The 12193-nt window shown below is 36.1% G+C and overlaps 1 protein-coding gene across 2 annotated transcripts; it reads right to left on the reverse strand.

Moving 5' to 3' along the window:
• Positions 1-203: 203 nt before the first annotated feature.
• LOC133869934 (uncharacterized) lies at positions 204-11832 on the reverse strand. 2 transcript variants are annotated; one of them, XM_062307031.1, is made up of 20 exons: positions 11041-11832; positions 10234-10702; positions 10054-10139; positions 9747-9860; positions 9443-9631; positions 9248-9313; positions 8968-9024; positions 8020-8142; positions 7821-7934; positions 5813-5920; positions 5597-5723; positions 4712-4930; positions 3950-4126; positions 3240-3853; positions 2871-3048; positions 2529-2770; positions 1582-1771; positions 918-1143; positions 657-812; positions 204-554 (listed from the first exon to the last, which is right to left on the reverse strand). In XM_062307031.1, the coding sequence occupies exons 1-20, from the start codon at positions 11722-11724 to the stop codon at positions 461-463; spliced, it is 4233 nt and encodes a 1410-aa protein (XP_062163015.1). In that variant the 5' UTR covers positions 11725-11832; the 3' UTR covers positions 204-460. The 2 variants fall into 2 exon arrangements, with proteins under 2 accessions (XP_062163015.1, XP_062163014.1); XM_062307030.1 differs by having other exon boundaries at positions 5597-5729.
• Between the last annotated feature and the right edge of the window lie 361 nt (positions 11833-12193).

The following is a 12193-nucleotide window of genomic DNA, read 5'->3' on the forward strand; positions in this document are numbered from 1 at the left end:
TGTAATTCAATTCAATTCAACTCGCAAGTTGCACAGCTAATCTGATGATAAGAATCCATCTGACAAGGATTTTATTTTATTATTATTAATATTGATAGACAAGGAATCGCATTCATTTCATAGCCGAATTTAAAATTAGTGCATTTAATAATGCACATGCCATTATATTGTTTAATTTTATATAAAAAAAAAAAATGTTAATATTGAAATTATAGGGTTAAGAAAGTAACCCAAAAATCAGCTATCAAAGATGCAATCAGCGTTGATTACAACATTTTCTGCAAACTCCCACTACACAACCGTGCACTGATCATGCACACGAAGAACCGGACAAATTCAAAACAATCAACAAATTTCACCAAGAGTGTCAAGTTTTCGTACCATTGAATGTGTAATTTCAACGGCAAATATACACAACAACTAATCCTAACATAATGCCACCTTTTGCATGCATCAATACCTAAACTTGACCATTTGCTGCCGCTTTAAGAACTTGAACAGCCTCTCTTAATCGTCTCTCTACATTTTCTCTCGCAGCTGGCCCCCGTGTATTCCTGCATTAGTGTAGCATTGATTGGTATATCAAACACAAAGGAAAATCTAATGAACCATAAATGAATTCAAGTTCCAATAAGCTTCAACTACCAAAATCTAACCTCTTCTCGTTGCTTGCTTTCCTTGTAAGTTCCTCAACAAGACCGTGAAGTCTTTTCAAATGGGTTGGTAACTTGCGAATAGCTTCAACACCTTTGGGAGTTGAACATATCTTCTTCAAAAGCTCAGAAGCAATGAAATATCCCTCCTCCTTGCTCCTGTAAAGAGTGGTTAATAAAATAGAGGACTTCATCGTTCCTCCAAATACCAATGCAGAAGACAAAGACACCCTTAATTCTTGATTTTAAATATAGATACTATACCTTAAGAACTCCCAGAGAATTATTTCTACAGATCCATGACTATCAATTAGCGGTTCAACCAGATGTGGATGGCGGGCAAGGTTTCTGAGAGTTGAAAGCGCATGCTTTAGAATCTCCTGATCTGGTATGCTTCTGCTGACTGAACGAATAAGCGTCAGCAAAGTGTTGATTGCTCCTGCAGCCACAAGTTCTTCGCAACATTTCTGAGAATGTTCTGTTGCCATATCTGTAAGGAAGAGTTGGACATAAGTAGATCCATGATTACCTTTCAGGGCCATAATGCATTGTTACCGCATTTATTGCAATTGCAGCAGCAATCAGAGAAAGACTCAACTCTTTTAAATTCTCACATCTAAATTCAATCAATTAAATTTTGATGAAAAAACAACCAAGGACCATATACAACAGTCCATCGAAAGATAATAAATTACATATATACTACCACAGTCTACGTCTTTGCTACCTGTATCCACCAAGCAAGCATGTTCTAGAAGTATCCTTTCCCTAGTACGTTCACCATTTAGATCGAGAAATTCAAGAGTATAATTGTAAGGTCAAAGAATTGAAATCAAAGTAATATAGGACTTCTGTATTGCATTCAAGAGTCGCAAGAATAGCAAATTAAAGTCATGCTATGTTATTAAACCATTAATTTAACTCTTACCTAGAGTTGCACAAGTATGAAGTATGCCACTGACACTTTTCATGCTTAGTAGTTCTGAAAGTGCCGCAAGAAGTCTGTTTATGATACGCCTACTGTCATCCACATTTGTAGAAGACTTCTGCACTCTCAAGCGCAAATCCAGTAGCTGCCCTCTTAAATCTTTCCGTGCGAGGTAACCTTTCCAGTTCGACTATCAAATTCAAAAAAAAATTAATTAGGATAAACTAAATTGAGCCAACACAATTATATATGTACAAGGACATGAACAGTGACAAAAACAACATAACCAAATCCAAAACTCTACTGCCATTTCACATATCCATCCGACCTTCAATCAAAAACAAAAACTTTCAAATTTATCCTGTGAGTTTCAATAATCATCAAATTATTTAGAACTCTGTACACCGTGTAAATAATACTATCATTTCATTATATATTTGAATAATTATGGAACAAAAATAAGTATATACTGTTTGTCACATGTATTGCTTTTCTCACTTGCAAAAAAGAGACTTGACATTTCTCAATTTTCCCAATGTATTCCTAAAACCCAAAATATTCAAATGCCAATTGTTGTTCAGATCCTGAATTTGAAACCGTGGCCGTGAAAGCTGTGATAGTATGCATGGATTCATCAATGCAAGTAATTGGCTTGTAGAACCATAGCCTAAAGAGCTAACAGCTTTCCTTCCAAAGTTCCAGTTCATTCTTACTCATTGCAATTTTCCCCTAGAAAATCAGGTAAGGGCAAGAAGGTAAGAACAGTTTTCAAAATGAAATTCTATACCACAAAATGAAATTCCATTTTGTACTACTTTATTGAAACATGACTAATCAAAAAACAATTCCAACCAATATATGTAAACACATGTGTGTAGCGCTCTAGACGCATTATCAATATTACCATAGAGGTGGGATATAGTAATGCATGGAAGAAACTAGATTACTTGGATCACAATAATACGGTGCTTCTCTCTTGCAGAATTTCGCCTAGCAAGCCATGCGCGAATATGAGACTGAATTATGACTGCAGATTTTATTCTTAACTTGAGCAACAAAACACCCTTCCACCACCTTTGCAGTTTCAGAACTGAACATAAAAGTATTTCCAGTTCAGTACTCTTGAAACACCCTCTTGAGCTCTTCAACAAGCAACCACTAGAAATGACTGCAAGTAAGCTAGAAGCCCCTGCCACAAACCAACACCAGAAACACGTATAATATGAAGCACACAAGTCACAACTAAAACATGCAGAAAAAAGCTTATCACTAACATAAATGAGAACTACCTAAAAGCTTATTTCGAGAAATTTGCCCCCGAATAAATCGTTGAATCTCAATTGTGGCATGTCTTTGAGACTGAAATCCCTTCCAGCATGTCACGCCTCGAATAGCACTTTGTACTTTCGTTACAGCCTCTATTTGGACCAAGAACTCCCTTCTTATTAACCAACCACGGCAATGTCTCTGGAATCATACAAGCAAAGTGCTGACTTATATAATGTTACCATTAAAACTTGTAATTAGAACAACACGGCATTGATAGAAATGTCATGGATAAAGAATCTAACTGCATATAAGAAATGTAGCCCAAAATACATCAACAAAAACAATAAGTATTTACAACACATAAATACCACAAAATCCCAGAGACGTACCTGGATTGCAACAATGAGATGCCTGCATCTACAGGCTCCTCTCCGGGTAATCCATCCACGGACAAAAGATTGAATGAGGGTGGCTGAGATGGTTGCAATTTTGAAGTGTTGGTAAGCACTCCAACATCTTTTCATTCGAAAATTACTTTGTATTTTTATTGTTGCTTGCCTTTGATTTAGAAACCTTCTTCTTGATAGCCAACCAAGGAAATGACTCTGAATTTTAGTTGCAGCAAAGTGCTGATTGCAGAGAGATCTGCCGATGATAAAATTCTTCCAAGCAAGCTGAATTTTAACCACTGCTTTTGTTTTAAGATCACTTGCACCCTTTTCTTTACAGAAGTATGAAGGTTTCTCTAACTGAGCAACCTCATGCACAGATTCAAATCCTGCTGACCACCCACAACTAGATTTCTGAGCAACAGTGGCAGCGTTGACTAGATCAAAAGCAGATACATCCCCAATTACAATACTTCCACCATGACGTCTTTGATTGATCCAAGTCCTTGCTGCTCGCTGGATAAGCAAGACTGATCTCTTTAACTTGACAAAACTGTGTCTGTCGCCAATCAGCATAAAATATCTCTCCCATTTTATCGACTGTTTCCACCTTTCTGTATGATTAGCCAAGCAGGTTATGCTAGTGAGAGTCTCAATTAATCTGCATAAATGGACATTAAATAATCACCGACACAGAGGAGATACCATACCACTTGAAAACTCTTCAACTTGAACAGTGTCAAATTTGAAACAAGTTGATTTCTTTCTGACAGTTAACCAAGCTCGGATTACAAATTGCAACAAAGAAACAGCATTCACCATCTTCAAGAAATTCCGACGTTCAATAAATCGTTTGAAATGAGACTGTATAACTTTTGCTGCATTTTCTGGTAGCATTACACAGATTGCTTAGCCAGAGAAAGAATATGGCTGACATAACTTTAGGTATCGAAGTATGAAGGAAATCAATTACATAAAGGTTACAAATTCCCAAAAAATAAAAAACTTACCTTTTTGAACTATTTAGAGCAGAAAACAAATGTACATATACGCATACATAAAAATGTATGAAATACAAACACTGGATCTTCAAATCAGAAAAATGAATTGGAGGGCAAGGACTATATAGAAGTTTCAAGTTGATCTAATTTATCTTTGACTCAATGAAATAAAACGATTGAACAATTCATCAAAATAGTATATGAAGATGGAATATCATAATAAATAACAAAAGGAGAAAGGGAGGGGAATAAAAAATAAATAAATAAATAAATAAAACAAAGAAACTCCACAACTAATTTAGACAAATTTTCATGTAGACTACCAACATTTGGAAACAAACGGCAGTTAGTTATTGAAAGATGGAAGGACCAATTAAAGAATAGAGCAACATGATAGCAAGCAATCACCATAATTACTGAGAAAGATAGCAATCACCGTAACAATGAGATAGAGAAGGTCATACTAGTTACCTCTGTGAATGCTAATAATGTCTTTGACTGTTGATAAGCATGGTGAAGGAGGAGCTGGATTTATAACAGGGTCATTGTTAACTCTGTGAATGCTAATAATGTCATTTGTTGATAAACATGGTAAAGGAGGAGCTGGTTTTCTAACAGGTTTATAGTTCCGTTCAGCCATATCTTGCCACAAAGCCTGGATGGCTTTAAAATTTCTGTTTCTGACAGCATCTGTTTGTATAGAGACACATTAGACTGGGAAAAAAAGAAATGGAAGACAAACAAGTATCAAACCAGTGCCAGGAAGCCCCGATCAACTTGCTGAATTTACAAATTCAAAAACAACAATTTGTTTCTTTTTCCCCAGATACAACTATTTCACATCTTACACTTCTCAAACATTTTAAAGAAATTACAAATACAGAGAGAGTGCACCACAAGACACCACCCAAAAGAACAAAAGAACTGAAAGACTGATGGGACTATGGCTTTCTTAAAGGGAATGCATGAGAAAGGCAGTGGGTTCTATTTCTCATCAAGAAGTGATCCCAGTCATTATTCAATGGTTTTGGTAAAGTTAGCATCAATTTCTCACAGAAAACATTGAAACTATTTTGTTAATATAATGTTACGTTTATATATATAGAGAAACCAAGATAACTCTGAAGTTTACTGTAGCCAGGAGAACGGAGTCCAACTGCATATTATCCACTAAATCACATGATACTAGAATTTGAAATATATAATTGTAAGTTACTGCATGTTTTCGAACCCCAATCCAGCAATATATGAAACAAGGAACAAGATATCTACCTAAATGACATACATTACTTACTAAAAGGATAACTATTAATCAAAAAAAAAAAAGTTAACTATTATTAGATAGAGAAAGGATACCTTCAGTACTGCGCCATTCTGTCTCTTGGTTATGTACTGCTTCAGAACTGAGAAAGCACTGCTCCAAACATGAATGTTTTCTCTCTGGACTTTTACAATCACAACCTAAGAATTTATGGAAATTCAACTGATCCTAGCAAGGTGAAAAAGAAAATATAATTTTTGTTGTATGACAAAAAATTCAACTACCAATAAACACAATAGTTCAAGCAGTACCATATTTTTCTTCATAACCAGTTGTGATGCAAGGAGCACCAGCAAAATGGCCACACTCTGCTCGTTACATGCACCATTAGATTCAAGTATGTCACTGATTTGCAGAACCTGTAAAAAACAATATAATCATTGTGTCATGCATGACCATACTGGATTGAAAGAAGTATTGATACAATTCACCGAAAAATATTTAAACAGCGATAAATTTCTCAACTTAATTATGCCTAGCCAATACTAAACTGACAGTATCAAATAACATCACAACTAATTTGTAACGACTCAAGGAAAAGCGCTAGCCACATTTGCGCTATTACCCTAAAAGGACTAGTCAATTTGGAATTTCCTTAGAATTCTTTATAAATCCCAATTTGACTTAATAACTAAGCAATGTGAGACTAGTACCCATGACTATCTTTATAAATCGCATTCTCTATGTGAGCTACTCATCTTCCCAATATAGAACCGGGGTATTACAAACTCCCCATCTTAAACTCCTGACGTTCTCGTCAGGGCCACGTCATGCAGCACTCCAGTACTACATGGCCTGGTGTTACTAGGTGGCTCTGATACTATTTGTAACAACCCAAGGAAAAGTGCTAGCCACATCTACGCTATCACCCTAAAAGGACTAGTCAATTTGGAGTTCCCTTAGAATTCCTTATAAAACTCAGTTTCACCTAATAACTAAGCAATGTGGAACTTAGTACTCATGACTATCTTTATAAATCACCCACTCTATGTGGGCTACTCATCTTCCCGATATGGAACCGGAATGTTACATAATTATTCTCTTAATCTTTATCTTTGAGTTCTAATCGCATCATTGATATGGTCGTTCCCGAAGGCTTCTTGGCCTGATAGTAAATTAGAACTAACATAGAGTTGTGCGTCCAAATCATAACTTTTGACCAAAAAACAAACATTTTTAAAAAAAAATATATATATATATATATATATATATATATATATATATATATATATATATATATATATATATATATATATATTTGGCTTGAAAGGATACATATTACAATTGATATCTATTAGAAATAGATGGCTTAAAAGTCAATAGAAAGGTGTGAATAAAATTTATATTATGGAAATAATTTCAGATGGCTTCCTCCTAAAATGAAAACTCATCACCATATTTCTCTATAGGAAACAGACACTTTACTAGACTAAATCTCTATTGTGATTGCTTTACAAGATCTTTAGGATGTATAACCCACTCCATCAATATATTACTTATAAGATACACAGCACTGATACTTTGAAAAGCCTACTGTTGTAAACCCAAAATGTATTATTTATACGAATGTGTACTTAAATTTTGTAGCATGGTTGCCTTATATACTTGTTTAAAGCAAGCACAACAATGTTTTGAGAGCATTTTCATGTGAAAATAATATATCAAAAATTATATGACTTTTTTTATAGTGATGTGTTCTTTAAATAGACACATACATGAAGAGATGTGTACTGATTTACTAATATATCTATGCATGCATGTATGTACACGAGTGTCTATATATAAATATTACATATACATGTGCGGATAAAAACATGCATGCATACACATATGCAATGCATATGAGTGTGTACATGCATGAATTGTAGAGTGTTTACAGTGCCATTGTAACTTAGGGTGAAATACCAAGATTCATAACTTTGCTTTCTTACTGATATGCAGAGATATGTCCATGCATGCATACAATGCATAAGTGTGTGTGTGTATATAATTTGTTTTATTTCATAACTTTAATGCTATTCGAATAGTAACCAATCTCCCTGCATATCAATAATAATGGCACTAGAAATTGTATCGTAATTAAAGCTATATCATTAACAATATCTGAAATACATATTTTGCCTCAGAAATCCATGAATTGTAAAGGGTTTACAACATCAATAGAACTTGGGTAAAATACCAATATTCTTCAGATTGTTTGGGCAATATGCACAAGACAATAGGTGGTTATATCTAATTAGAAAGCCATGAAGCACTTACCTCTGGAAAATTTCCCAATAATGTTGTTAATTTCTGTGATAATATAAAATTGTGCACCGCATCTGGATAATCAGTAGCTGACACAATTGAGTCTTTACTAGTTTTTTTAAAATCCTGCGAAATAATAATTAAAATGAAGTAAAATAAACAGATCTGTAGATGTAGAAGACCAGTTAGGATGGAAAAGAATATATAATACCTTTAAAGAACAAGAACAATGAAGTTCCTTGCGAAAGTAATAATCGAGTAAGCACCATATGGCTTTTCCATCAACCAATGAAGAAAATTTCTCGATCTTGAAACCATAATTTCCACATATTGCCTGGAAACAAAATTACAATGATTGTCAATTCAAGAAAAATTATTGCTCTAAATATTTAACATATGAAAAAAAAAAAAAAAAGAAGGTTAATTTAGCCCAAAAGGCAAGTTGACAGTCCTAGTTACAAGATGGTGAAAAAACCTAACACCAATTATTGACCCACAATGAAACAGAGAGAGGACCCAACACCAAAACTAAATCCATGCTTTGAATTATCAGCACTAGATAAATAAAGAAGAGTAGTGGATTACAGTAAAACCTGCTAAAACCAGTAACATATATCCAAAATTTCAATAGTCATCAGCATTTGAAACTTTAGATTAAAACAACGCACAAAGATCGGAAAAAGCATTCTGTATATAAATTTCTGCTGTCCATGAGGGAGAGAGAGAGAGAGAGAGAGAGAGAGATTAGTGGCTTCAATCCAATTGACATAAGTCCCACAAAAAACATGTGAAACTCAGTAGAATAACACAAGTCAAAATATGGTGCCACTTTTGCACAACAGAATATCATTAGAACTTTTTGCTCACAAGCAAACAAAACAAATCAATATTTGATCATTTTAAATGTAATATTAAACTACTAATAGCTATCATATCATGAAATGAATTGCTAGGGATGGTGGTATGCACAATGCATGGTAGTCAGATGTATACACACACAAACAACCATTTTTTCATGATTGCAAAAGAACAATATCTACTCCCTATCTAGGGGAGGGATGAAGACACATACATGCATTATTTGTTAGACTGCATACTGAAGGAATCTAAGGATTAGATGAAAAATATCCTAATACAAGCTCTCATACCACAGCAATACCTGGATCCAATTGAAAAGCATTTCCAAATGAGTGAAGTTGCCACTATCTGACTTATCCTGTGAAATGAAAGAGAATCAGTGTAACTCAAGCATAATTTCTCTGGAAACAAGTTAGGATACTAATGAAAGAACTTTAGGACAGAAAAATTAAAATCTATCTTCCAGTTTAAAACTGATCTCAGAAAATCAGAAGACAAAGAACTTTATTTTATACTTCATCATTTACATTTTTTGACAAAAAAAGCTAAATGAAAGGAAACTCATCCACATCAAGACCTACCACGTTAACTCCATGAACTTTAGAAATTTCCTCAAGTAAAATTGTCTTGTTGATCAGAAGAGGCAGCTGCAAGTTTCATGGTGATTGGTGAAATTAAATTAAAATTGGAGTAACAAGTAGAAGAGTATCAACTTCTACGTAACCGTCACTTCAACGTTTCTAAAAATTTGGGACAGAGGAAAGGAACCGACATACCTGCAAGTGAACAAAAATGTTCCACAGCAAGGAGAGAGTAAGTTCCTTATCTCCATTAGCAACATCATCTTCCTCGATCATCATTCCATCTTCATCACATAACATCACACCAGCCTGCCTAAGACACTGCAGGGCAATGCCACAATTTCCCAATTTCTTCTTACGAGTATCTGATGGAACTACAATTTTCTGCCAACACAATAAAGCATCAAAATTACAAAAGAATATTCCACCCTCGGCTCAATTAAATTTGGAACAGCACCCTTATTCAGAAAAACAAAATACAAAAAGAAAAGAGAAAAACCGTGAGGATAGAAGAGTCATTTCGCAAGAGCTGAATGGCTCTACACAGCCGGACCCCATCTTGGAGTTCTACAAATAAATCCGTAACTCTGAAATCATACTCAATGAGCGGACACTGCACAATCATGCACATTCTTATATTAAAAATAGCAAACCAATAAAGTTATTTTCTCATGTCAAAAAAAAATAAAGTTATTTTCTTTATACCTCACCATTAAAGAATAAGGCCATAAAGGCACATACACACAAACGGAGACATAAACTCATCTCTAGCAAACCAATATAATACATAGAAATGAACCGCATACCTGCTTATAAGATACCTTGTACCCTATAATCAGCAGATGTGCTAAAAGATTACCTTCCCCATGCATTACATCAGAGGATAGGAAATCTAATTTTTGAACCAAAAAGAGAGAAAAGTCAACCTACAATTGACAAATTACAGTTATAACACAAACTGAAACGAGGAACGGATAAATAATTACCTTGGATGACTTGATGGCTTGATTTAATACCAGATTGTACCGTGAACAATAACGGGGAACCCCCATCCAATCCATCGATACCATACTTAAGGGGAAGACTGCTCTGAGATTTAGCTCTATCGAGGATAAGAGCAAGCAGCAAAAATCTCTTCAATATAACATTCCCCAGGCTTTCATAGTAACCAGGTCTGTATAGACCTTCAACCATCTTGTTATAAGCATAAGCCTTTGCAAGACCCTCATGCGAGAAGAACTGCTTCTCAATAATCATTTTCAAGAACGCCATTTCTTTATCAGAATTAACGTCTGCATCGGACAACAAAGAATCACCACCGAATACAATGTACAATCCAATCCGAAGCCAAATTGGGTTATAACTCATTAGTATTCTAGTGGCCTTCTCCTTCAATCCAAAATCTGTTACTATAGGGCAATGCGGCTTCATTTTCAACCTCCCTTCATCAATATTCTGAGAAATTAAAACACACCCAAATGATTCAAGAGCACCAAAAACTTTTACGTCAATAACACCAAAGAATCGTTCAATGAGAGTATTTAATAATCAGTATCGATAAACTGACAGCCGTCAAGATTTATACAACAAGCAACAAAAACCAAAATATCTCAATGCGAATACAAATTCTCAACATATGCAGGAAAATCTGTAATTTAGGTACTAGTAACTAGCTGATACGATTTTCCACACCATGCAAACCTCTACATAAAACTATTTTCCTTTAAATGACAAATCTCATTTTCTTTTTCTTCCCCAAGTTTTCTCAGCAACCAAACAAAGCAACCACGAACCTTAGCCGCTTGACTCATCACTTCGAAAATCTCCTTGCAACTCCCTAAACTCAAATAAACCTGCATCCGCTGCTTCAAGTCATCGAAACTGCACACATCTTTCAACGAACGCCGCAAACTCACAAACATCGAATTCGGAAACTCCGCCACGTGCTTCTCCGCTGCCCGCCAGAGCGAATCCCTCTGCTGCTTCGGGCTCCGCCACGCGGTATCCACGCCGACCCCAATCCTGGGCCCACTGTCCCTCTTGCCCTTGGGAGCCGCACGATCACCATCACCACCACCAGTGATGGACAAATCGCAGCCGCACGATCCGGGGTTCTCGAGGAGGAAGTTGAGCCAGACAGTGAGGGACTTAGCTAGGGATTTGAGAGAATGTTCCTTCTTGATTTGGGCCTTGCGAGCGGACTTGGACTGCTCGAGCTCGAAGGCCCTGAGCCTGCGGGCAGCGGCCTTGGGCCGGGCAGATGAGGAGGGAGGGGCTAGAGAAGGGCGGTGGCGGCGAAGCGAGGAGGAGGCGCGTGGGGTTTTCTTGGAGGCGGTGAAGAACTGGGGACAGGGGGAGTGGAAATTGGGGATTTGGGAGGGGCGTTTTGGGGTTTTGAAATTTGAGATGTCTTTGAGAAGAGAGGAAGATGAGACGTACGGTGACGGTGACGGAAATGGCGGTTCTTCTCCGTCCATTTTCGTCTGACTGAATTGACTCTTTTTCTTTTTAATGATTTTGTCGCAAGAGTTTGGGAGGTTTTGATGGGTTTGGTTGTCTGAATGAAAGTGAAATGGAAGCGGAGGAGGAGGGCGTTTGAAGTTTGAATTTGAAATGTGCGGGGGCAGAGAGGCGCGCTTTGTATCAGTGAGGAGGATGGTGTGGGTCACGTGCGCGGGAGGGGCGGGGTGAAAGTGAAATTCTCCGTCAAGAGCGGTCTTCGGTCTTCCTTTGTTTGAATTGACTTTATGTTTTTCCTTTTTCTTTTTCTTTATTTATTTGTTGCACAGAATTTTCATATAGGCATTGTTTGGTAAGAGATGGGAAGTTGGACGTAGTAGTAAAAAGTGATAGATGTGATAAAGTAAAAGGAATTTGTATGAAAAATTGAAAAAAAAAAAAAAAATTGTATTGTAGTGAATTTTTTTATTTAAATAGTAATAAAAA

Source organism: Alnus glutinosa, chromosome 5 (genome assembly GCF_958979055.1).
Source record: "Alnus glutinosa chromosome 5, dhAlnGlut1.1, whole genome shotgun sequence".
Lineage (NCBI taxonomy): Eukaryota > Viridiplantae > Streptophyta > Magnoliopsida > Fagales > Betulaceae > Alnus > Alnus glutinosa.

What these genes read in the sequence shown, in the direction of transcription:
- LOC133869934 (XM_062307030.1), bottom strand. Translation starts at nt 11,724, where the DNA reads ATGGACGGAGAAGAACCGCCATTTCCGTCACCGTCACCGTACGTCTCA. An exon ending in TGCTTTTCAATTGGATCCAG is followed by an intron (nt 8,143 to 8,967) that starts GTATTGCTGTGG and finishes TTTTGTTTCCAG; the next exon opens with GCAATATGTGGAAATTATGG. An exon ending in ATTGTTCTTGTTCTTTAAAG is followed by an intron (nt 7,935 to 8,019) that starts GTATTATATATT and finishes ATTATTTCGCAG; the next exon opens with GATTTTAAAAAAACTAGTAA.